General features: G+C 42.4%; 1 protein-coding gene across 1 annotated transcript; it reads right to left on the bottom strand.

Annotated features, from left to right (window-relative positions):
• On the bottom strand, positions 1 to 27964 carry znrf2b (zinc and ring finger 2b). The gene is made up of 5 exons (XM_070835537.1): positions 27057 to 27964; positions 9076 to 9171; positions 1164 to 1269; positions 452 to 528; positions 1 to 367 (listed from the first exon to the last, which is right to left on the bottom strand). Exons 1-4 carry the CDS (start codon positions 27475 to 27477, stop codon positions 471 to 473), a joined length of 681 nt encoding a protein of 226 aa, XP_070691638.1. The 5' UTR covers positions 27478 to 27964; the 3' UTR covers positions 1 to 367; positions 452 to 470.

Here is a 27964-nt window from a genome sequence, read left to right as displayed (position 1 = left end):
CACCCCGCCCCCACCTCCAGGACCATATCCACCTCCTCCAGCGTCCTGGTGCACAATCAGCTGACATCTGCTGTCCAATGGCCACTCAGGAGGAAGAGCCCCGACTGTCCTCATGTCCTGTGTGGCTCTGCGTGTCAGGGCTGGAGAGGATGTGAGGTGGAGATCTAGTCTGAGACTGAGCGTGGATGTGCAACTCAAACATAAACACAGTAGTCTGTATCCCTGAAGATTGCTTAAATGAGATTTGGCACGCCGTGGTTCTACATTATTGGGTGGGGGTGAGTTAAACTGATCACAGTGGTCACAGTGTTCGACAGTCTCCCTGGATCCACACTTCGATATGAAGATCCCTCTCATTGCAGAGTACCTGTCAGCAAACAACCAGCGGAGAATATTACAAACACAAAAAAACAAATGTAGACGTATCCTATGAAGAGAAAACAGTCCATACCTGTGCAAAAACAAAAGCTTTAATCTGATGGGTGCTCTGGACACGATCTGTTCACTTCAAACCACTCGTCGATACAGCTGGGAGGAAGAAGGAAAGAAAGGAGGAAGAGATGAGTGTGACACAGAGTGAGAGCGCTGAAGCCAACATCCAGTGAGCGTATTTATAAAAAATATGAGACGGCTGCACAAAGTTCCAATTTCAAAATAGGCCAAAATACTCAAATCACAGTGGAAAAACTTGTGAAAAACGTGAATTTTCTTATAGCTGACCAAAGTCAAACTACAGCAAACTAGTGCAACTAAATGTGAAAACCTTTCATTTGAACTTTTTTAGTTTGAGCTTTCAAATTTCTGGCAGTCAAATCGCGTGGATGTGCTCCAAGGTTCATTTTTCTGCTCCCCGCGGGACAGTTTTTCTGTGCTAAGCTGCGCCGAAAGGAAAGAAAAAGAGAACTAAAAAGACTAACGTTGGAAAGCGCCCATTCAAACTGCCCCCATCACCTCCATTAGAAGTATTTTAAGAAGCGAATGGCCAATATAAATAGAATGATTCAATGTGCATATAGGCGCCTGACAGCTGTGCCTTAACAGAACTCTACCATATTTAATCTGTGGTAAACGGAAGCATTACTGTAATACTGGGGGGGTTACATCTCAACTACATGTGGAAAAGAACGAAGCGATGCAGCGTTTTCCTGCACAGAGCTTCGTACCCTTTGTGGTAGATGCAGAGGCAGGGCAGGCGAGCGATGGTGTCTCCCTGCACCAGCTCCTCCAGGCAGATTGCACATTCTCCTGCATCCTTGGTCAGAACGTCCTCTGGAAGACAACACACGGGTCACACCACAGGCGTCACTAAAGTTTATACTGTAGACCCCTTTACAACAACCGAACAATGGGACATTGATAGATTTGTTATTAAAACTGTTCTATTCTTACTAAAATGAACATGAGACCAGACATTGCAGTGGACCTTAAATTGTCTTAATTCAACTTTAACATAATATAGTCTTAATTGAGTATTATTTCAGTATAATTAGTTTATTTCTAAAGTGATTTCCTGCTTAAAAGTCACTGTTATACTGTGGTTACGGCTATTGTTATCTTTGAAAGAGAAGTTTATTGTTATATATGTATAATTTATCATTTTTCTGTCAGAGACTGACAATGTTTGTGTCACAACTTCTTTAGTTATCAACCAAACTTTTAGGGGTTCTACTTTCTTTTAGGCTGAGGAAGCTTCACAGTTTACTGTATGCACCACTTCATTCTGCTGATTATGATGTCTTGTTCACATTTTGTCCTGGAGGTGGTGCTAGGGGAAAGCTCATGGAGTTCCTCCGGTGATAATCAATAACCACAGCAAAACTCATGGCACCCTGGTCAGATGTGGAGGTACAGTATGTGGCAATGAACAAAAATGCAGCGGCAACGATCCATAAAATCTGACGGGGGCGGATGATGAGAGACCTACATACACTGGTCAGACACACACACACACACACACCATACATTTAACATACACAGAACGAAAACATGTCTCCACTATTCAAAAACACACTGTGTTCTCTGTTGAATTATTGAAATGAGAGTCAGATTTAGTATAAGATTGGCACATACGATGATAGACTACGGTTCCACTGCCATGGTGTGTTTAATATTTATAATATAAGGTGCAAGTATGAGCTGTAAACGCAACATACATATATACATGCATAAGTATATACAGTGTTAAATATACATAATATATGTGCAGTATAATTAGCCTACTATATACGTATGATACAGGAATAATAATCTTTTTTACACTGTAAAACAATATTATGATATGGGATATTAAATACTATAAAATTACAATACCAGTAAGTGGTAGTAACTAGTGGTAACGATATACTGCAATGTGTATGTGTTAGTTACAATAACAATAGTACACGTGCAGTATGTGCTTTGGAGGACAAGGTGCACATTGTGATAGAAGGTCAAAGAAAATCTTGTACGTCTCCACCGCCACCGTCTTAATATACTGTCTGTGTACTCAAGCTGTAATTGTGATATTTCCAAAAGACTCCTGAAGGCAGCATTAATTTGTTAGCTCATTTTAAAATCTTTTCACATCAGCGTTAGTACACTCAGTCTGGGTTTGAAGAGCCATTAGGAAAAGTCTGCCTCAGCCAACACAGTCTCTGTGTGTGTGTGTGTACACACACTCAGCAGTATGCATCTTTTCCTGCTATGCATAGCAATGGTCCGGGTCTACAGTGGAAGTCAGCGTGTGCACCATTAAACCCATCACCTGCAGCAGAACACACAGAGTCATTAGAACGGGCCTTATGTAACTGTGGATTAACCCACATAGGCCGGGAAAAGCCAGTTATTATGGGCTGCAGCACATGGCATCCAGCTCAGCTGAGGGGAAAACATCTTTAATGTACCGACAGTACAGACTCATTCATTCACACACACACAGCCAGAGACAGACAAAGAGAGGGGGTAATAATTCTGATGTATACTGCAGATAGCCGCTTAGCTAAAAATGCCTGATTTAGCTCCTGAGCGTTACCGCTCTCCACACCCCATCAGTACACACACACTGGAGGATACAGCCAGACAGGAGGTGACATTTGTCTGCGGATTCACATGCAGTCGGTTTTGCAGAGTCACGTGACGGCCCAAAATGACTTCTTCCAGTTCACAATCATTGCAAAAGTCATGGATGTGACAGGGAATCATGGGAACATATGCAGCGCAGAGTTGTACAATTAGTATTCGGCCTTTCTGCAAAAGCAAATTATAGCTTTTAAATGTTCATTAAAACACTTACTGATATTGTAAAAGCCTGTAAGAGAGTTCCCTTTCCCTTCCTGCCTTACAGAGCTGCTAAACCTTGGAGAGCATCATCACTCTGGATTTTACTGAGGCGTTTTACTGTCCCATGATGGTGCAACGGCTCTTTAAGACGTCCCAGCTTTTATTGGATTTACTTAGTGCAGTAACGGTGAATAAATAGAGAGCAGTAAATACTGTCGCAGAGGATTATGAATCTGTGCATTCAGCCTAAAGATATTGACACTGGTTCCTTCATAAAAAAAAAAAAAAAAAACATTTTGGTAACCCTAATGAAAAGTCAGACAACAGATTAAAAATGTCTCGCTGACCTTTGATCTCTGTAATGACCCCTGCAGGAACGATCAGCATCAGGCAGGAGGACGTGCTTCAAAGAGCAGCTATTACTGCAACAGGTTGACCTCTGCGCTGTAGCTTCTATGTCTGGGCTGATGGCTCTGACAGAGCCATCGGTCTGTTTCACAGCAGGTTATAAATCTAAAAACAAGGTCATGTAAACTCTCAGGCTCTATGATGCACTTCTATGGAAACACACGCAGACAGGGGGGAGCTGTGATGTTATGTACACATGACAGCTGCTGTTTGTGTGCGTCTGTGTTATGAACCAGCGGTGGATATATTTAGGGACCAGAGGTTTGTGTGTGTGTGTGAGAGAAAATGAGCAGTAATTCAAGGCCAAACCACACATTGTATTGACACGAGGCCTGGGGGATTATCACCTATATAATATATATTATATAATATGTATATTTCCAGCAGTATCACTCTGATTGGCAGCATCAGTCATAATCAAATTAGCTCAAAGTCTTGGGTGGCAAAAATACATGTTCATACACTATATCACTAATTACAGTGACACATTTAATACTTAACTAGCATATACGATTACACTTATTAAGAAGTAGAAGTAGAAAACTACTTAATGTGATGTTGCTTGGAAATAATTAGACTATTGATTATTACACACACACACACACACACACACACACTCACAACACAATGTGTGTGTGTGTGTGTGTGTGTTATGGTGGAGGGCTGTCCTTGGATGGCTGAAAGCAAACAACTGAGAGGAACATAAACATACTGATTACAGATCTTCAGGGTCATATGAGTTTGTGTGTGTGTGTGTGTGTGTGTTTATGTAGACTGATCTTATTAGAATGACCACAATCACTGAGCAGCTGTGAACTCTGGGATAAGTGGCCATGATGTGGAAACACAGCCACACTTTCACACAGGTTAAGAAGTTAACATTGACTGTGCTGCTTTTTAAGCCTTTGTCTGTAAATGCCCCCCCCCTGCACTACTCTGACACAGTCACCTGGGAGACTGTAGTTGGGCGCAGTGAACTACGAACTACAGCTGAGGATGTCTTTATTTCTGAGGGTATTTGGTTAATAATGATACTGAAATAAATAAAGGTCTGTGGCAAAATAAATGAAAATCTATCCCAAATGTCAACCTCATGCTGTGCTAGAAAAAGTAAGGAGATAACCCCATTCACTAGGAGTCATCCTCTGGGAACCATGAATATACAGTATGTACCAGGCTTTGTGTCAATCTAGAAGCATGGCAGAGACATTTCACAGTAGAAGTGAAAACTTATACAACAAGAAAGGGCAGGGGACTACTAAGTTCACTAGGAGTCATCCTCTGGGCACCATGCATATGTGGACCAAACTTAATGAATTTGACAGCAATCAATGTTGAGATATTTCAGTAAGATTCTGGACCAAAGTGGTGGACAGACAGACTGATGGACAGACAGACAGACATCCTTAGAGCCATGCTAACCACGTGCTCAGGTGTGTTTGCTGACTATCAACCTAAACCATCTCTCATGAATACTTGATGCTGATATTTGATTTGATTGAACTCACAGACTCACATCCTATTAAAATGAGTCTGTACATGATTATTAATAATTATGGGTGATTATACGGCTCATTTACAAACTAACACGGTACATTTTGATGTCTGCTGATGCTTAAAGGAAGAAAAGTCAAAAGTTCACCAAAGATATTTGTACCCATTTACAGCTGGTACAAGCATGTGATTTCTGTTTGGATGTCTTATGTAGAAGGAAAAACACATGTAAATGCACACGGAACACAGAATTGTAAAGCTATAGTATCAGCCAGACCACATCTGGTTATCGTCCACATCTGGACATCATCTGGACCACATCATAGTGGTCAGATCTGAGCCAGACCTAATGCAAGCTTAGACGCATTCATGCGGAAAAAAAAGCTTCCCTTCAAGTTAAAAGCTCACCTAGACTTGGCTGCTTTCTCTTGCTACAATCTACCAATACTTTAAATAATGCCTGGGACCCCCCAGTGACACAGTACTTTATTTTTTTGATCTTGCAAAACCTCCAGTCTGTGTCCTTGATCAAAGCAACATGATGGTTAGGAGGCTCCAATATCTAAATGGTAAATGGTCTGTATTTGTATAGTGTCTTTCTAGTTATTTCAACTACTCAAAGCGCTTTACATGACATCCTCATTCACACATCAATCATACAGGAGGAATGTAATTTGGAGGAGACTATTCTTTCACACTCATTCACACTCTGAAGCCATGCTTCAGGAGCAAGTTGGGGTTCAGTGTCTTGCCCAAGGACACTTCGACATGTTGACCCATAGGAGCTGGGGATCGAACCCCCGACCTTCTGATTGAGGGACGACTGAGCCACAGCCGCCCATCTGACTCATTCTGTGTAGCACATGTTTGTAGGGATGCTTTTCTGTGGTTTGTAGCAATGAAGAGAAGATTCCAAGATTCATTCAAGAAGTTTATGTAGGTGTAAGAGCTTGGAGTCCAACATCACAGGCATAGATGAGACCAGAGAATACAGAGTAAAGCTACCACATATATAGGATTCTACAAGCTATATCAGGTTTCAGATACATGAGAGCATGTCCCAAGATGGACTTGATCTTTCCTTAGATCGGGAGAGTAGAACGCTGACTTGAGAGTAACATATATACCATGTATGACACAAGTTCCTACAGAATCATGATACATGAGAAAAACCTTCCAACAATGTTCATCTGTATAATATTTCACTCATCTGATGCTCACAATGTGGCTACAGTCACCCTAATTTCATGGTAATCCCGTCAGTCGTTGCAATATCACTCAGCCTTGCAACTAGTGGGACAGAACGACTTTTCCAGGACACAAAGCGATGAAGCTCCTGTATGGCAGCAGCTAGCCAACGTGGCCTGACACAAATATAAACACACAACAATTCAAATCAGCAGACAATCTAAGAAGAAGTAACTTGTATGTATGAGGAAGTGCATGACCTTAAAGACAGCGAGCGTGAGTGTTTTTCGCTGACTAGTGCTCTCCATACTGTAGGGAAGTGATGAGACCATGATCATCATGTGACTAATAAACAGGAAGACAGAGAGGAATCGGTGCCTCCTGAACAGGAAGTCATCTTACTCAAAGAGGAACTCAACGTATATGGAAAACATTCAGCTGTCAGTGAAGTCTTTAGACTTGAGCATGAGTCTGTGTTTATGTTCAGAGCACAGAATACTGGGTCATATGCAGACAGAAATACACTCAAACATGACATGAGCACACCAGAGATGCACTTGTCTGCTTTACTGTGTTCGTTTTCCGTGATGGTTTTTCCAATCAAAGAGAAGGTTTCACTGCTGTCATGTTTCTAGACACACACAGGAAGTCAAAGTGGGCCATCCATGCCGAGAGGGAAACACTTGATGAGGTGATTTGTAATGAATGATCTTGAGACAGGGACAAAAACCTCATCGTAAGTCCCATCAGATTCCAACCACAACCAGAGTTTAGCCATGTGGAGTACTTGCTTTTTATTAACATACATGCATAGACGTGCAACTGTAACGTGAGAAACATTGTTCACATACTTGCGTGTGGAGTATTCATAACGTATATCCACTGTGGGACAGATCGGGGAAGAATCACTCCTGGTCAGTACCTGAGTATCTGAGGTGCAGGGAAGCAAAATCCCCCAAAACACTCCAAAGAAAACAGTCAACTCCCGCACACAAACATGTCACCTCTGCATTGACTTATTAAAAAGAGAGTCAGCGTTCTCAAGACATTTCACCAACACCAGAGTACCTATCTGAGGTTACTGTGTTTATTTTGAAATCACTGCAGTAGAACCTGTAGTGACACAAGCTCCATTAGTTCTCCTCAGAACTTCCCGCTATTGTTCTTGTCATTTATTCAGAGTCTGCTAACGTTACTTCACACCCTCATAGACTGTCTCCACTCTTCATTTTCTTAATAGCATCTTGAACATTTGCAGTGCTAACTTCTGAGGACCTATGCAGAACCTGTGCGTTCTGCATACGCTGTAATTAATAGAGCACTCCACTGGTTCGGCCTTGCAGCATTGACGGACTCATGATGGACAGCTACAAAAAAAAGATTGAAATCTATACAGCAGGATCAGAGATGTCGTCTTATTATTTCAAACATTCTTGCTCCTTGTCAAAACCAGGTGCCTGTATTACCCACAGTGCAACTCCACTGCCAGTGGTTGGCTTGCAGATTAAAGTGTGCAACACTACTAGCGGCCAATGAAAAACACTGTTATTCAGTCTAAAATCAAGTTTTACATCATAGATATAGAAAATTCTTTTTTCTATGTCTGTAATCGTACAACAAGTTGCACAGCTGAGCTGATCTCACCCACGCTCTCTGACCAGCTCTGTTGTTTTCCCAACTGGAGAAAAAACAGCCAGCACAACACCAGAACTACTTGAAAAGCTGAAAAAGTCATAAATGTAGACAGCAAACCGGAGGTCTGCATGCTAGCCTGAAGACATGTCAGATCTATCAAAACAAAAGTTTAGACTTCAGCTGTAAGTAAACACATTATTAACCAGATTTATTACAAATATTTACGCCTTCAAACAAAAAAAAAAACTAGAATTGGCTGAACCCTCAAATCATCATCAGTATTTGGCTCATACTGGTCATGTGAGTGCTATAAAAAGCAGAGCCAGACCAGTGGGCCATTTACTTTTATCATGTTACATTCCTGACTGGAGAATTCATTCTGCAGGTGTGGGAAGGTCTGACAGGAAAATCTGCAGTAAAACCTCATTGTATCACGCTGGCTGTAACTTAAATGAGGGGATTTTTTTTAAAGAAAACAACCTTTACAAAAGTGAAACAGCAGTCCACATTTAGGTTGGGTCACAAACGCAGAGGGTGGAGGCGTTTAGCAGAGGAAACAACAACAGTGACGACTAAAACAACAAAAACACTTGTTGGAGTGATGAAAATGTCCCCCAGTCACATTAACTGTGGCTGTGGTATCTTTACACACATAAGAGTATAACAGATCATTGATAAATAAAAGAAGAAGCTGCCCCCAGGCAACCACAGTGTTTTGGAAATATTACAGAAAGATTACACAAGATTTCACAGGGAAGCAGACTGCAAACAGGGGATCAAGTTACGTAACCCGAAAGCTGTGATTGTCTAGTTTCATGAGAAAGTTGGTCATTTTTTGAATGCGACAGCGACGATCATCTCCAGGATAATTATAAGCTTGTTGAAGGGAGGAGGGGGTCATTATTAAGCATGTAATATTCTGCATATATTCTTTATTGTGACATTTCTGTGATAACAGTTCATTTTTGTTTTGGATGCTGGATTTTCAGTTATTTAACATGTCTATTTATGTTATAGATTCATTTGCCTACTGATGGTTCTGCAGCTTGCATGCCATATTATATTTGTAAAATAAGGAACAGTCAGTCCTACCATTGTATGTCACTCTGGGTTTGGTTAAGCACAAGACCAGGTGAAGATCCATCTCATCTGAGGACACAAACTTGGAGCACACAGGGCACTTGAAGCCTGGATTAAAGAAAGAAAGAAAAACATTCAAACAATGAATAAGAGAGTAAAACACTATAAGGACTGACACAACAGTAAAGTGACAAACATGCTCATTTGTTTTTGCACTGCATTTACACTGATCACATGTCCACATGTCCACTGCTGCAAAGGTGACACTTCCTTTATCCAACCTCAGAAGTTGATTCCATAACACACATATAGTAACATATCACAATCAGAGGGTTTTACCAAAGACACCACTGCTCTCAGCAGCTATTATTATCACTGTAGTGGATCACTGTTGTTGCATCAAATAGTAATTTAAAAAAAACAAACATTTGTTGCTATTATATTCATATTAAAGAAGAAGAGAAGTACCAGAGGTACCGACATACCAAAGGAAGCATAGCATTAAACAGGGCCGACACCAAAAGCCAACAGATGTTGCTTTATGACTATAGGTTCATTAACTACTACATTATACCATTTAAAACTGTAATCCAAACATTATCCCTAACCCTCCCTAAATGTTTCCAGTCACAGCACTGGTTGTAATCATCGCTTTGTTTTCATTTCCATCACGATGATGTGGTTAAAATCTCAAACACGACAGCAAGCCCTTCAGTTTCCACTGACATCACTCTGTCCTTTGTCCCAGATTACCTTCATAACAACCCTCATCCATCAGCTGTTAGCATCCAGCTCTGCAGCAGGGGGCACAATGTCACATATCACTGGCAGGTGACACCCATCAGACGGAGGAGTGTCAATGCGTGTACTGTAGCCTGTAGTATGTTTGGGGCTTTCTACAATGGTGAAATCAGCCCACATGCTGTAATGCTGATGGGATAAATAGATTAGTGCAGCCACAAGCAGGCCGTCCACTGCTTATCTGACCTATTTAAGCGAATCACAACACACATGTACACACAGGACGCCATCTCTCAAGATCTCCTGGCCATCTGCTGACAATAACAAATGCGTAGTCTAGGTGTATTCATTTCGAAGAGGGATATGGATGAATTCCAGCTCTGCGTGACTCCACAAGTCATTCTGAAAAATGCTCAGCACTACCTGTGAGGCTGCGATGACTCATCCAGTAAATTGCATGGGATGCTCTCCCCAGGAAATTAAATTGCTGTGTGTGTCCTAGTGCATGTCTGTCTGAGGTCACACCTGCTCTTGGCAGCATTAAAATTTCTCCTAGAATCACTCACATTGTCTAGAATATGTAAACATAGAGTAAATGACAAAAGTGTTATTTATAACCCTGGAGCAATGCTGAAATATTTCATGTTTCCTCAATTTTTTATTGCCAAAACAGCACGCTGCTGCTGTGGTGGGTTCATATCCACAGCATTAATGAAAACAAATTGTGAATTAAGATAACAACGTGGCATGATCTATAACATCTGGTGCCTTGAGGCACAAATGCTCAAAGGTGTAAATTCCCCGAACCAACACTGACAAAAGGTGTGAAAAGTTTCCTCTCGCTTCATGCAGACAAACAAAAAACACCTTATCTGATGTGGATGTTCAAGTTCATCATCACTATGCTCTGATAAAATCATGGGCATAAACATGTTAATGTGTGAAAAGTTCCTTTTCACTTGTGTGGACAGAATAGCTCATCTTCTCTTACAGTTTTTAGCTTCAGTGAGAAGAGGAAGAACGAAACAGGAAGAGGCCACAGATGGGTCTGCTGAAGGAAGCTTGGTTTCTGATGAAAGACAGCACAATTGTCTTCCAGGTTAAGGACGTATCATTGTCCCTGCACATCATCTGCTTTGTTGCTATGTGCACATCATCCGCAGCAAGTAGTGTTTACATATCTGCACCAGTGTCAAAAGCTGCTGTGGACAAATCTATAGCAAGTGCATTGGGAGGCCACTGTTGCATTCAATGCAAGCATGAAGACCTGCATGTGACATCTCTTTGTTAATATGTTTACAGTGGCTGCATGAGGCAGCAGTACTGTGTGGGTTGTTAATTCCTTCTCTCATCTGTTAGCTAGTGTGTTTCTGAAGGAGGTGGATGAGGAAGTGATTGGGTCAGGGCTACTGCAGACCAAGAGGCCAATCATCAAACTACAGGATGCCAGTTTTTCAAGAGACTAGTAATTGTGGAGGTTTGCTGGTGTGAATGCAAGATTTAGAAGAACAGTGCTAGAACCATGTGCCAAGGGCCTTTGGAGGTTAGGCAACAGCAAACTTCTGCTATAGAAACTTAAAAAAGCTGCCAAACAAGCCTTCTGCCTGGGCCTTCAGTAGATTCTCGTCACTTGAGAGGACTCTCCAGCACTGTTAATGTATTCCTATCCCCGGTATGGTGAAGGCCTGCTGAAAGCCAGGGATGCAAATATCTTTGGGAGTAAGTGAATGTCGGTGAATGACTCTGGAGGTCAAGTGATGAGTGATGTTACTGCTCTCATAAGGTTCCTTCAGGCAAAGGAAAGCTGAAGACTGAAAATGGGCTGGCACAGAACTCTGACAATCAAGCCGGCTGAGACGAAGTTCAGTTGGCTCAACATCGTGCTGAGGACAGGGATCAATGGAGAGAGCTCGTAGTGGCCCTGTCTGCCACGGGGGACAAAGAGAAATCACTGAATGAGTTGTCTTAACATTAGACCAAATAAATAGTAAGTATGTTATTCCCCACAAAGGAATGGCCTTGGGTCTGTTAAAAAGAAGTTATAAAAATCTGAACAAACTTTGTATCAATCCTCATTGCAAACAGACACTGAAGGGAGAAAAACATTGTCTGCTAGTCTGTTGTGTAATATTTTCTGTGGCGTCCATGGCGACTGGTTTTACAAATAATGCGGTCATCCATTGACGAGGTTAAGTAAGTAACAACCTTTGTGTCAGCGATGGTTCTAAAGGTTAATCTGTGAGGAAAGCTGCAGAATTCAAACATCCCGATCATTCTGAGCTGCAGTGTGAGATTCAATTGGTTACTGCACTGTTAGCTTTGTCTTTAAATGTAGCAGCCTTGGGCTACTCAGCATCTGATCTCTGTTGTGGGAAATGATGCGTGTCACTGATCCAATTGTTGCTAATATTTGTTGTTTCAGTCTGAACTGAATGGGGGACTTCCATGGCTGAAAATGCATCCAAAATGTTCCACCTGCTGTACATGCAGCCCGTTTGTCGATAGCTGATGTATTTGTCCTGTCATCCGAGCAAAGAGGAAATCCCAGGGGTCAGCCACACACATACTGGAGGCACTACGTCACCCAGCCTGGGAATCCCTATTTGGTGAAGGAAAAGCTAGATTGGCTTATTTGTTCACCCAAACTGCCTCCAAAATCCCCACCGAGTTGAATCAAAACCTCTTTGACTCAATGTCAACAACAATTGGAAATGCTAAAGCTCACAAAGCACAGATCTATGGCCGGGCTGCTGCAGGGACTAGACCACACATCATTGTGCTGCAGGTTCAGAGTAGAGTCCCATTGCACAATACAACAAGGCAGCTAATAACAAAGTGATTTCTGGCCCTGCTTTTAATGTATTTTCCTCTGGTTTGGTCTAACACTGTCCTTACACGGGGCTTTCGCAGTCTTTTTACTTTAGAAAACTCCACTACAAATTGACAGTCTGTAGTGGTCCTGAAATCAATTCTTGTCTCCTTCACTGTATTCTCTGTGCTGACAAAGACCAATGTGACACGCATAGTTAAAGTTCTCCTGAAAAACCTGCAAGCATGCTGATAGCCACTTAAAAACGTTACACACCGTTAACCTGAATTCTTCACTGAATAAGCAACATATCACTGCTGCCCATCTAATCTTCTGTTTGGAGAGCATCCCAACCTACCGAGTTCATTATCCACTGCCCTTAACTCAGCTCTCCTCTAGCCCCTGAATCAGCACATCCTGGACTCAATGCTATTAAACGGGATTTATGAATCATCATTTTATCGATCAGCTCGCTGATCATCAACAAGCCTGGCTGCACCCCACCCCTCTGGCTCAGTGCATCACAGCTAAACACAAACAGCTTCAGGCGTGCACGAACACAGGCACTTAGAATCACTTTTATTCTCACTTTAGTTTTTACAAACGCAGGCACATTCTCAAGCTAAAAACCGCTGTGGATAAGGACTAGATAGGTATAGACAGATAGGATCTAACAGGACTCATCTCCTCGCTTCTCCTCTGCCATGTGTGCCAACAGTTTGGGAAATGAGGGCAGCATTCAGAGTCGTTACTACAGGGGAAACTAAGGTCCTTGTCCAGGAAGAGGCACAAGTAAGGACAAAAATGTCAACACCATGAGTATTTATAGTGCCAGTGACTTATTATGTTGTTATTTTGACCCTGACAAGAGCAAACTAAATGTACAGCAATGATGTTACAATAGTTAAAATGTAAAGAAGCCGTTTCATTGTACTACTCTCCAACCAGTAGATTCCAGGATTCAATCATTTTATTCTCATATGTACAGATAAAAACAAGTTTCACCGCACAATGAAATTCTCGCTTTGCCCTTTCGCCTTCAATGTCGCTTCAGGATTTAAAAAAAGATTGATAGATAAATAGATAAATGGAAAAAGAAAGGAGATAAATGAGTAGATAGTTGGAGAGAAAATTAAACATTGAAAACTGAATCTAAATGGACTCGAAATAGGAATTCCTATTGGATTCAGACTCAATAAAATGGATCCTCTTCCTTGGGTCAATGTCAGAGAACTAGACAGAAAGCAGGCAGGCAGCATAGCTGAGTGGATGTGGGAATCATCTGAGGGACATCCCATTGATCGCTGAGCTAAGAAACAGTTGCCCTGTATAATTCATATTACCGACACCTGCCCTCCAAGGGACTCAGAGAGGGTAAAAAAGGAAGTAGAGTGAAAAAAGGACAGGGAGGGAAGGAGGGGGGAGGCTGAATAAATGTGCCTTTAGTTGTTGAGAAAATGGGTTTTAAGTGGCGTAAATGATAAGAAGGCCTCCTCCTGTAGGGCTAATGCAACACTGCCTTCTACCTGGATCAGCCAGCGTGTCCCTCCATCTCTCACCCAGTAAACATTAACATCACACACAAACACAGAGCAGCAGGAGGTAGAGGTGGAAGGACTAAAATATCCCTCCTAGGTCCAAGCAAGGTGATCTAGAAAACAGCACGCTTCATCACAGTCCAACACTGACTGTTGTAGTTCAAGTCACATATGACTATATAGCCACTATGACATCCAAATAAAACCCAGCATCAACACCGACAGCTACTTCAGCCAATTTAAAAGGAGCAATACGCTCTTTGTTTGTACGTGATCTCATTTGTTAATGACCTGCTCCAATATAAACATAAGAAGTGGATTCAGGATTTTTGTCCGGAGAGTCTACGAGGTTAGCAGCGGAGTGAGCATCGTGGAAGAAGCATGAATACTCCCAAGCTGGGATAACGAGATGTTTTTTTATTTTTCAATATAAGAGTGGTAAGACCGTCTCATGTCAGTCTCAGAAACAAAAGTACATTTTTCCAAAATGTTGGACTGTTCTTTTAAAAGTGTAATTATAGCATAGATAACTATAATGAACTATTGCTGTCAAAGTAAATACTCAAAATACAATTCAAAAACCTCTTTGTGGTGAAATTTAACATTTTTGGCTCCTGCACCAACTAGATAATAACAGCAACACATTGACTGCACCATTTTGCACCAGATGGGTTTCAATTCTCTCACATTATTCCGTTGGAATACGTTTTATATGATAACGATACTAAAATCACTTCAAAGTCTAAGGGCTTCTAGGGGGCTTCCACTGTTTCCACTTCCTCAATTGTGGTCAGCGTATGAGACAGTAAAGGTTCTACCAGGTGGTGTGTGCTGTTAATCATCTGCCACATAGCAGAGACATAGCAGATGGACAACATTCAAGAAAAACAGCAAGGGGGGGTTAAAAAAAAAAGTCAGCTGGCAAACACACCAAAGGCTTTAAGTGCTTGCTGGTTCTTGCTGTACATGTGGAAGGGGCATGGCTGTAGGAGTGTTGCCACAACAGGCGCTCAGTACACTCACACACAGTAAATCTAGCCAAGTTGGAAAATACACTACCCGCAGTGTTTTTACTCTGACTGTGTGTGTGTGTGTGTGTGTGTGTGTGTGAGGTAGGTCTGGTCTTATCAGCATGAGCGCTGTGCTGTCTGAATTGGAACACAATGAAATAAATGAAAGCAGCGTCACTGTACTCTCATAATTTATTCTCACTCTCTCACTGGCTGCATGTATGAGAAAGAGCGGGTGACATGTTGACATGGTCGGTAAAGATACTTTAAAAATGTCGTGAGTAGAAAGTGACAGTACAAGCTACTAATAATAAAAATAGACCAAAGCTGCAGTAATCAGCATTTTCTATATTGACAATAGATCAAGTGTTGAACCTACAGAGAATTAGCGCCTGACTCGACTATTTCAATCAGCTCTATTGAGCTTTTTAACGTCTTTCAGCTTATTGTTTTGGTCTTCAGACAGTTTCAGCCTCACAGCTCTCGTCACTCTTTGTTTCCAGCAGCAGGCAGCTGTTTTAAACCCGACTGCACAGTGTTCAGCACCAAACAGTAGACAGACAAGGTTTGTTACAAGCTGGTGAAATAAAGTACAGAGGTGTAGAGGAGCATTTAACAGCTCAAGAGACCAAAACAGAGCTAAAACAAGAGTATATTTCTGACTTATATTCATCGGGAGGCCAGACACACAACTCCAAGTGACTGCTAATGTTACTCTGTGCTGGCAAGTGGCAAAAAGAAATTAAAGAAAAAGATTATTGCTACTTTAACACACTAAAGCTGTTTTACATGTACTTTTCAGTAATGTAATAAAATTCATTGTAAATTTGCAATTATGCTACAAAAATTACACTGGGTATTAGATACCGCACGGTGCAATGTAGTTTCATGCACTTCTCTAATAAATTAATCTGGAATTACAGAATTACATTATAGCATAACCTCTCTGCACGAGCGTTCTTTCCCTCAATCAGTTTAGTCTTTTAAACATCAACAGAATTTAATCAATTAAAAGGTGCCTGTGAATCATGTGGTTCAAAGTGGTATTGTGGCTATTTTTTGCCTCTTAGTGTGCATCCCATTGGCCAGCCTTACTGGAGGAGGTAGACAGAATGGGCCAGAGAGTGGGACCGCCACCTGACCAGCTCCCGCCCCGACCGGTCTGCTAGTTTGAATCAGATAACAAGGAGGTGCAGAGTGTGTGTAGGAGCCACAGACATCATTTCTGTCTGTCTTTCATTTTTAGACTATTTATTGGGACACTTTAAGCTTTAATTGACAGCACACAGGAGAGACTGACAGACCTGGGCTAACTTCAAGGACTTGACCCTGTGAGCTACAGTTTATGATTATTCAAAGATAATAATGTAGTATTTGGTCATGCTACTTTGTGGGAAAAATGCCTAAGGAGACTTTACTTGATATTGTAAGATAGTTAAGTTACAAACACTCCAAGAAAATGTGGTTAAACTAATAGAGTCGCTACATGTTGGAAGTTTGTTCATGCAAACTGAAGTAAGCGCCGGTCTCTCCCCCTTTATCTAACTGGCCCAGTGTGACTGCTCCTTTATGATTCATATGATCAATCTATCTATCTAGATGTCAGATGTCACACTGAGGAGTTAGCAGTTGTTAATGTCAGTGACAAAGGGCTCGGTCAGGTCACACCCACATTTACCACAGCAAACTTTCAGGTCTACGATCATTGGATTGAAAGTGACAAACTACAATAGGTTGCTATGTCAACATCGTGTGCTACTGACCAACTGTGAGCAGCCTTGACGCCACTAACCTGTGAGGAACCTGGGTCCCACATGTTAGCTGTATCACATGACCTGCATGTTACCCAGCTGAGAGCACTGTCTGTCCACAAACACATGAGGATGAGTTCTGCTGTGTCAAAGCTAAGGGGTGAGCTGCAACTGCTTCGACGTGAACCGCCGCTGAGTGTTTGCTGTTCAGAACGGCAACAAAGGCTTTTCCTGCTGTGGTTGGACAAAACATTGTACATATTGGTTCACACGTAATCCAGCCCTCAAAGCATCAGGCGTTTTACAAAGGAGGAACAAAGCAGCGAAGTCGTACCCAAGGCTCCAAACACTTCAAAACCTCTTCAGAAACCTGTGGGTCACGTCACAGCTGCTACATCCACAGCACACCTCTGCTGCAGTATTCTAATGAAGGGACTCGGTAGCAGAGACGAGGACGGCAGCTTGGGTAGCCAATGGCTTATCTCATTAAGATAGATCTCAGCTAACCTGGACCGACTCAGCCACTAACACGCTCAGCTCTTTGATGGATGATCTTCTGAGAGCTCCCACTGACCTGTAGACATTTCTCCAGCAAGACACAATATTATTGTTATCGGTATGAGAGTGTGCAGGCCTTGCAGGAGTCTGTGTCCTTGTTAATGAATAATGAACCCAACAGTAAAAAACTGTCAGTAGGTACTTTGCCTCCTCACTAGCCTCTTTATCAGCTCCAATCTGGCTTTAGCAACAAATCCATCCCCGCTTTGCAGGAGGACTTCATCAGCCTGCTTCTTTGAACAGTCTCACACAGCAGAAACAGCCTCCTGCTGATTTTCATCAAAAAGAATGAGGTAACGCCGCTACAAAGATGAATGCTTTGTTTACAACACCTTCATCGGCTAAGGCATACTATTGTCACAGCTTAGAATTTCAATTTCAATTCAGTTGATTTTGTATAGTCCAATATCACAACAGAGTGTCTCACAGTGCTTTACAAAGTTCACTGAAATAAACAAGAAGTGTAAGCGAATAAACAATCTAATAAAGAGTCCAGCAGTCGATGAGGCCGATGGATCAGTCTAATGGATCAGTCCGAGGCATCACCTGCCCTTTATGACCCTCCTTCTTCAGGAAGGAAAAACTCAAAAAACCCAGAGGGAAAAGAGAAACCACAGTGAAGGACAGATCCAGCTCCCAAGGACGGACAGGCTTTCAACTTATTTATGAAAAGAAATCTTTTTATCACTGTATGAAAATGTGGAATGTGTAACCAACACCGGGGATGCTTTGCTGTCCTTTACCTTCAGTATTCAGTATTAAACTCTGTAGTAGTGCAACACTTCTCCTGTATGATTACATACCTTTGCATACCAGGGAATACACAGATTCATTGTATGCCAACACAACAGACTGTTACAGCACAGGCCTGAACTGCTAATGTACACTTTTCTGACCAGGTGCTTACATTTAAAGCTAAGGCCTGTCCACACCAGAGGTGGTACATCCAGACTCCTCTGCTCATCCTTGCAAAACATTTGGGCAATTTGTTGTTCTGCTTTAATTGGCAAGGTAACAGCTAACGTTGCTAGCAGGCCAGACTAGTTAATCACAAAAGCTCCTGCTCCTCTCTGCTTTTTACTTTACTCCCTCTTTGTGTTTTGTTCATCATTACAGTTACTGAAGAGCTGAAGAGTGTTAAATACCAATAAGTTACACAGCTTCTCTCCATTTTGGCAATAAATTAACACAGTTTATTCAAACACTGTGTTTGTACCGTCCGCTCCCGTTTCATCACTATCTGTGAACTGCCTCTTCTGTGAAGCAGCAAATACTCCAGAAGAGCAGGGTTATGTAAAAGTGGATGAGGCACAGCTAATAGAGGATGATAGCATCCTCTATTTTGGAGTCTCCTGCTCTCCATTTTTCCTCACAAGTAAACACCGTCAACAGGGTCTGCTATTGACAGACAGCTAAAATATGTGTGTGAAAGTTTACCAAGATTGACCACGACACAAGAGATTTGCATGGATTTCCTCTTCCTCTGCAAAGCATGTGTGTTAATAGCACCGATCCCACTGAAACTAATTGATTTGGCACAAAGATGATGCTGTTTTCAATACAGCAGTGTCCTGACCATTAAAACACACACACACACACACACACACACACACACACACACAACCACTTCATAATAAGAGAAATCCTGACAAACGCACACACCTGTCACCTGAAGATGGGAATCAGACCATCTCGGCATGAACTGAAGATGTCATCAGGTGACAGTTCTTGCACTGGCGACTGAACTGAGGGCTCATTGAACAGCTGTCGGAGACGTTTCATTCAGATGGGTTTTATGGTTTCTATCAACCAGAAAATGTCCGCATATTCCAACAAAATCACAGAGTTGTCAGTGAGATATTTCACTACTCACTGTATGTGGAGCAGCTCCAGGGTTTGTCTGTAGATGACATCATCACTACAGCCTGTATATCTGCTGTTTAGGGAGAGTCTAGGTCATAAATTACAACTGGACTGTGTAACAGGAGAGGTGTCATACTGTATGTAGTCGATCCTTTCTGTCCATAAGCACAGTGGGAGCTATTGCTGACCTGCCTAAAGGTTTTCTTTAGGCTGACCACAGTGAGAAAAGCGTGTGGTGGTGTGAGTACATACAGACAACGATCTGGGTATCATATGTAAATGTTCATATGTTCAGTAGCTCTGATAACAAAGCAGTGCAGCAATTCATCTACTGTGTACATCGCTTGATTAGGAATCAAAAATAATTTACACCAAATCGATGAGCCTTAAATTGGCTGAAAAAAGCTAAAAACTTGAGTCGTCATCAAGCCGGCTTCTTATTGCTTCTGGCATGTTTAGCCTGAATGACTTTTAATGACCATATTACACCCTAATCAACTTAATAGTGCGTTTTATAAATGATTTAACTGATTCAAACATGGCAGTCAGTGATATCGTTTAGTGCCAGCTAACCATGAGACCTTGTCTGCAGTTACAGTAGTCAACAAGAGCAGACAGCTGGTACTGTTTAACCACAGGTCAGACTGGGACAAATGCTGCATATGCTGCTTGCGGTCTGGCCTTGTAATGTAATAATCTACCAATTTCCATTTGTAGTTCTTAAAAACTCAGACCTAGAAAGACACTGCAGCACTGCTTTGTTGTGTCTTACAAGATTTATGAGGAGTCATTACGTCCTATTTATGGTGTAAGCTATTGGGCTGGATATTGGCCCTGATTTCCATCCAATTCACAAGGTCCCAATTCAATTTGATTTCTGATTTGATTCAATTCGATTCACTTAGGGATATAGATTATTTATACTCTCGAATACCATGAAAATCAGCCGGTTAGATAGTAGTGATAAGACACGGAGTAGGACACAGAGTAGGACACGGAGTAGGACGACAACACTGCAGAGGTGTGACTGACTGCCACATTGTGCTTCCCTTGGTGGCTTTTGACAGTCACACAAATATAGCGGAGGTACTGTATGGGATGATAACAGTTTTTTTGTAAATTAAATGCATATTACAGAAGAATATTACAGCTGGTGTTGATGTTGTTGTCGAGAGACATGTACAGAATACACTTTAGACAATCACCAGCTCTGTGCAGCATTTAAGACTGATTTATTAAACCTTTGACCAAGCTATAATTACTTTCTCCAGGGAAATAGGAAACAGCAACTTAAGTCCTTAAATCCAATTTCTAAGTCCATCACCAGCACATCCCTGAAAACCAAAAGTTTTCTACAATTTCGAACTGTATCAATTTGGTAAAACCAGGCTGCCGAGCTGTTATCACACTATCTGATAAGAAACAGTATCCATTCAAATCACATTGACCACAGGAAAGCGTTTACATCATGAGCTCACAGTCTGGCACAGACGGAAATTCTATAAAACAAGCCCAACATAATGGTTATAGACTGGATATTATCTTCCTGTGCCTTGATTTTATGAGTTTGCAGACATCCTGAGATCAAACTAGAGCCATCTGTGGCAATCTGAGGGCGTGAGTTTAGACATGCTGCATATACATGTCTATAAAATAATCATTATCCGTTCAATGTGTGTTCCTTTGCACTATTTGTGTTTGTATATAGACATTATATGTTGTTGGTCGTCGTTACAAATGTACATATACACTTATTATTTCACCTACTTGTACATACACAACAGTTCTAACAGTTTATTTGTCCTTGTTAAGCTGCATGTCTATTTCTATCTTCATGTAAACTATTCTTGGAACTGTGTGTACGTACATTGAGAGCAACTTGAAACCAGTCCAGTTCCTTGTATGTGTACACATACTTGGCCAATAATACTACTAATAATAATTTTTTTTAGTGTTAACTCTCCTATAAGGTTTATAATCTCCATGTCTTTTCAGTTCAGTCTCACTATCATTTCCTTACTGGACTACAGAAGGCCAAAATGTTGCCACACACCGGCTTGATGAATTTATAGTCTCCAGTTTCAGTGTGAGGCAGCCAGTATCAGTGATGGGGGTGTATAACACAGGAGATGTGGGCCTGTGGGCAGATTGAATATTTCAGTCTTTGAATGTTCTCTGCACAAATTAATTTCAGTGCAACTCTATTTCCTCTACAACATCTATTGTGAACCTGTGCAATATTTTCTGGCCGAGTTTGTTAAAGCACCCTTTAATCCCAAAATGTCCATCCAGATCACGGTTGATGCTTTGAACTCAGCCGAGTATGAAACATGAGCACTGAGCTGGGTGGACATTTTATAATTACGGGGGTGTTAATGGACAATAAGTATTACTCATGTCGGTCTTGCCAGTAACTATTAATTGCTTCCCTGCTGTTTCTTTTAAGTTGCATTAAAAGTCATTATTTTTGGCCACTTGAGGGTAGAACTGCTTAAAAGCTCTAAATCAAACATGTTCCCACAACACAAAACTCCTACTTATTTACACATCCAGCAGACAAAGACCAACATAATGTTCATTTTGAGTCATGAATGCAAGTCTGTCATTAACTGCTCTTTTAACTCTGTTTTGGTCTCCACCGACTCCTAGAGGTAAAAAAATATAGAATTGGGATCCGGATGTCACATCCGCTACCTTCTGTAACACAGTGCAGTGTCTCATTTAGCATGTGTTTTGTCAGTCCATCTGTTTCACTTTAGAGAATTAAACAATTCAGCATCCACTATAGCCGTTTCTACTGGAAGCTGAAATCCACTTCTTCTGTACAAAGTAGTTCTGATGAACATTTTTGACAAAGATTGTTCAAACTTAATGGGAAACTGTTTAAAAGATGCTGCTGTTATTTTTTATTTTTGTTTTTTAGAAAGTCATTTTTCAATGCTTTGAGAAACTGAATTTCTATTCACCTGCACTGTGCTTGGATGGAGAGATATCGCAAAACTGATAGTGAACTTAAATGGACATTTCTGCACCACATACGCTTCCCTCCTCTCTCACACACACACACACACACACACACACACACACACACACACACACACAGAGCGTTACACTGACTGACATTAATTTCCTGAGACTTATCTTAACTCTAAGCACTGCTTGACTAACCCTGACCTAAACCTAACCTTAAACTAAGTCTGCATCCTAAAATGTTATGATTTACATTGTGGGGACCTGCACACTGTCCCAAAAAGAAAGGCAAATCCTCACAATGTGAGTGTGTAAACATATTTATGTCCCTGCAACATGACACACACACACTCAGTAAAAATACAGGCCTTGTTTTGCCTTTCATCAGGTGGTTGTGTAGAATCGCTTTGATGCAGGTTAACCATAATCTTTATTCCTCAGAGGCGTTCATGCACCGTCAGCGCTCAGCACACTTCAGTGAACAAACTGACCATTCAGTTAGTTGCTGGGTTGAACGTTACAAGGCCCCTCTGCTGTATTTTCATCAGCCTGTCGAGCCTGTTAAATCTGGAGGAGTCTTTAAATTAAGATCCAGCACCATTATCAGAGAACACCACACCACCTGCTAACACAGCCTGCAGTCACACATACGCACGCATGTGTGTGTGTGTGTGTGCGCACTATTGATTCATCCATGCACCATAACAGAGGAAGGAAACTTGACGAGCTGAGTTAATCATTAAGCCCCTGTCTGCTGACTCACACTCACATTAACAATCTGTGTGCATAACCTGCTGCATGTGTGTGGACCGTGCATGCACGTGTGATTGTTTTAGTAAATGCACTCCCTTGTACCAGCAATAACCTACCACTGTCTTTATGCCCCTTATGCAATATGATAGAAAATAACTAAACCAAAGGTGGGATGACAAACACGTCACGGGAATTAATCACTAAAGTGAGTCGTTATAAACCGGTTTGAGGTTTCCAGACGATCCAGGCTGCACACAGAGGAATGTCAGTAGCTTCATTATGGACTTTCCAGTGCTTACAAATGAAACATTTTGCTTGATAGCAGTTAGATTACTACTTAAAGGTGCAGTGTGTAGGGTGTAGTAGCATCTAGCAATGAGGCTGCGGACTGTAACAAGGTGAATGCTGAAGTGGCTACGGTGGCTGAAGAGGTTTCACACTATCTTGCTTTTCCTCGTGCCAGATAAGAATGACCCTTCATTTGTCAAAACATGGGTCCTCAGGCTTCTCACAGCACATAATGGTACATTTCTTCTTCTTCTTCATCTTCCAAACAGTGCTTTCACACCAACAAATTCAAGCTGCCACTTCAACGTAAAAGTGCAGGGCTACAGTAGAAACACGGCGGACTCCATGGAAGAGGACTCGCTCCCTATGCAGATATAAAGGGCTGATTCTTAGTTTCCAGTGGTTATACACCACTGAAAACATAATTATGGATACTGTATTCCATTCCTACACACTGGACCTTCACATATAAATGTGTGTGCAGCACTTGTTCCTACATTGTCAAACCTCACGCCTGTCTTGGCCTTCAGCTCTGGCTGCCTAACATGACATATAGGATTCAATTCACTCCCCTCGTGCTCGTCTCACTGATGAATTGCCATGGAAACCATATCTATAGTTGCAATAATAGGTGAATGCTTGGTCTAAATAAAGAGACAGACGCTTGATGAAAAGATGATAAACGTGTGTATAAGTAGAAAATCTTGCCCAGTGATCATCCAGTTATACAAAGCGATGGTGGGAAGACGACCACCACACAGTGAATGACTGGAATTAATTTCTTCAGCCTCTGTGGCCTCACATGAGATATCTAATAAATATTTCAGATACAATAACAGACGCTTGCTGCTATTTAATTACTAACGATAATGAAACGATAGATAACATTTAGTAGCAGGTAGGAAATGAGAACTCTTTTGTACAAGCCTGTAGAGTAATCACGTCTGACAGATGAGCTTTTCCTCTCTCTCTCTGTATATATGCAACTGTGGGGTTATTGTGACTATTTTAAATTTCTTTATTTTCAGGGTTAGTGTTACGAACATTTCCATTAAATGTCTATGTAAAATAATGTAATAAAAATAAAGACTGAACAATAAATGATGTCAGAATTATCTCAGATATCAGGCATTTTATCACCACATCATTTAAGCAACAATTACTGGTGTCTCAGTAAACACCAAACAGACCGGTGTCATAAATATCATTTTATTCGCACGGGTAAATGTTGATATAACTTGTTTTGTGTTCTTCATTCTGCTTGGAAACTGTCCAAGGTGACTGCAGCTCTTCGCCACTTCTCCCATCTGCACCCACCTGCTCTCTTCCACTTTCCAATCGAGCCAAAGAGCCTGTTGTCTTCTAAGAATTTAGAGTTTTGGTCTTTCCTCTGTGAGCAAACGTTTTCCACCATTTCAGTCGATTTAACAAGAAACTACGAGGAACACAACAACCAAACAGAAAGCTCTGAATGTGGTCTACTTGAGGCAAAATCCTTAACTTCCCCACACAGCCGAACAATCTTCAGCCACTCTTCACCTGCAGCAGTGGTTGGAGACGATTGGACACCTAAAAACAGCCCTGCCCTCTGATTGGATAACCTTGGCGTGAGGTGCAGAGAGCTGTGGCTGACCTGTGGATGCTGTTGCAGAGTTGGTAATGACTTGATCAGTCTTAGGAGCTGAACTAGGTGAACAATCAGAAACCAGCTGACTTCAGCCGCCGCAGCTGTCACGGCTGATCAATGAAATCAGCAAGAAGACATTCACAAGGAGGCCCACGCTCTTTAACTAAACAATGTTTGGCTCGGCTCGTGCGTGTGAGTCATCATCCTCACACATGAATGCCATTAAAACCAGCAGGAGCCGCTCGCTCACTGGCCGCCATCTCCACCAGCGCCTGTGCACGCTACATCAACACGGCTCTGCTTCCTTGTGGCTCTGGATGATGGGCGGATATTTCATTTCACTGTGGGAGGGGGGCTGTAAACAAACAATTCTCCATTCCTGAAAGGGACAATAAAGGTGCCACCAGAAGTACTCCTGTAGCTGATAATGATATGTCACACGTATGTGGATGGAGCCATAATTAGTACTAAATATACACTGGATAGTGTAGTACCAACGTGTTCAAAGGGTTTACATAGTTATATTAATAGTAATAATAATCATAAAAATGAAAGTTCTCTGTGCCCGGCTCTGTTCTCTATGTGCCATCTGTTGCCTTTGCCTAATGACACCATTATGAAACATTTCCATTAGCACTTCATTCCTTTCTTATGAAGATTCGATCAAAAACCTCTGTGACATTACTGGGGTCAAGACCTTCCTCCATCAATCCACGTTCACCATGTGTGCCTGGTTGTTTTTGCTGAGCTCTGTTTATTACTTTTTCACCCAATTAACATGATTGCAACGCTGCCTTTCCAGATCTGAGCCGTAGTTGGGAGAACTCTGGTTTCAGACTATTCTGATTGACTAGTGCGGCCCGTTGCTGGTAACTAGCTTTTCACAGTCTGGATCAGCTCAGTGGGTGTTGTGAGGAACGCAGGAAGATGTCGCTGCATGAAACAAGGACTTTTTATTCCTCTTCTGTGGTGGCGAACACAACACACAAACTTTAAACCAACTACTATACTGCAACTCATGCAAAGTCTTAACTATTTAAGCCACATCGAGGAGACTCACTCCCCAAAACAAACCTGCCGGACTATGTAACAATGGTAGGAGAGAGAGAGAGAGAGGGGCCGTGAACAGAAGAGGACAGGTCAGGCCAAACAAAAGGCAGTCTGGTTACAACATGTGTGACACCTGCTTTGTGAAAAGCAGCAAACTTCTCCTTTAACCTTTCCAAAGTAGTAAATCACAGGAGGTCGGCCACACTTGTCTCCACAGACACTTGTACCAACAGCTAATGTGTGAGGACGGTAAGCAGTGGAGTAAAAACACACTGTTCTGCATCTACAGCCTAATTAGTACAAGCTTTCCCAATGCACATCATTACATTCCTCTGGATACTGAACCTCTGTTGATCACACGCTTGCTTTGAATAACTAAAAAAGAGGCCTGAATGAAATACAGCTAAAAAAAAGCCCAACATTTTAAGCGCTCATGCAGGGAGACGTTTGTCATATTGTGTTAAAAAATAGTTGTCTTTAGATGGTGATGTCCTCAAGATGTGTTTGACTGCCAGTCTAAAGTAGTTTTATACAAATAACTTCATAAAACTATCACACTGTGGACTGATTCCACCAAAATTAGTACATTTTCCTGATTTGAAAACCAAATCTGGGAAATAAAATTGACTAAAAATGGAATGACACAGTTTGCTAAATGAGACCAAATCCAAATGTAAAGACATTATGATTTCAGTTCTGGTGTTCTAACCTGGCTTGGGCTTTTATTGGTTTCAGCTAATGAGCAGGTGTGTTTTATCAGGTGTTTCTCCTCAGTGCTGCCACAGGACCACATCTTCTGCTCACTTTGACACACTGCTCTGTGCATCCATTTCATTTCAAAATAAAAAACAAAGTTGTGTTTCTTCACTCTGCTGGTCTGAAATCAGCTACCTGTCGTATTTTAACTGTATAAAATATGAAAATGTTTGTGAAATGCGGATAAAAAGTTGATTTTGCATGAGCACTCCAACATTGTGGAAGCCCTGCAGTGTCAGTGAGCTGTGGCAGCAGCACACAGCGGCTCTGCCCTCTTACCTCCGAACAGGTGAGGCGACAGGTGTGCCGGTAACGATCCGATCACCAGCCGGGGACCTTCGTGCCCTCCGGCTGCGCGCTCCCTGTCCGCCGCCTCCTCCGGGCTGCTGCCGCCGGACTCCTGGGAGCTGTAGGCTCCGCTGCTGTTGGGAATGTTGATGCCGGACTGGGGTCTGGTCCCGGAGCCCCCGGAGCCCCCCACAGACCTGGCTCTGGCTCCGAGGTGCTGGCTGGTGCTGGACGTGGCTCCGGAGGCTCCGGACGCGCTGTACGCGTGGTACCGGACACCCCCGGCGGTAGTCCTGCTCACGCTGCTGCCGTTGCTGCTGGACGTGCTGGAGGGCAGGTCCGAGCCGGAGTAGGCTCTGGTCCGTCCGTTAGCAGCTGGATTAGCCGTCGGGCTGCTCTGCTTTGCCCCCATGGTAACCTCCACCGACTCGGCTGTGAAATACTAACGAGGCGCTCGGACAGCCGCTGCGGGACGGTGCGCCAGATCTCCAGACGGGCTGGAAGAGAAGAGGAGCGGAACAAACTCTGCGTCGCTACGGTCCCGGCCACATTAGGAAAACGGCAGTTAGTGGAAAGTTGAGCCGGCCATCTGTGACAAGAGCTGAAGACGAGTGTAAAACTTTAGACGCCGTCACCATTGTACTCCGGTGGTAGTTGAGCAGGTAACGTTAACGCGGCTCCGTCCTCGCCGCTGTGGAGCCGCTGTGCTCCGGCCGTTGGCTCCCCCTCAGTGTCCGCTCCGCCATGGCTCCTGAGCAGCGTGAAGGAGCGGAGAGCCGGGCTCCTCACACCCCCCTGCCTGACAACACATTACTCAAAGGAAGGAAGTGATGGAGGAGAAAGCCCCGCACGGAACCGTTTTATCAGCGGCAGCAAGGAGACTCGGTGCGCAGGCTAGC

The sequence above is a fragment of the Pempheris klunzingeri genome, chromosome 8, assembly GCF_042242105.1.
Source record: "Pempheris klunzingeri isolate RE-2024b chromosome 8, fPemKlu1.hap1, whole genome shotgun sequence".
In the NCBI taxonomy this organism is placed as follows: Eukaryota; Metazoa; Chordata; class Actinopteri; order Acropomatiformes; family Pempheridae; genus Pempheris; species Pempheris klunzingeri.
This window is presented reverse-complemented; position numbering and strand designations above follow the sequence as displayed.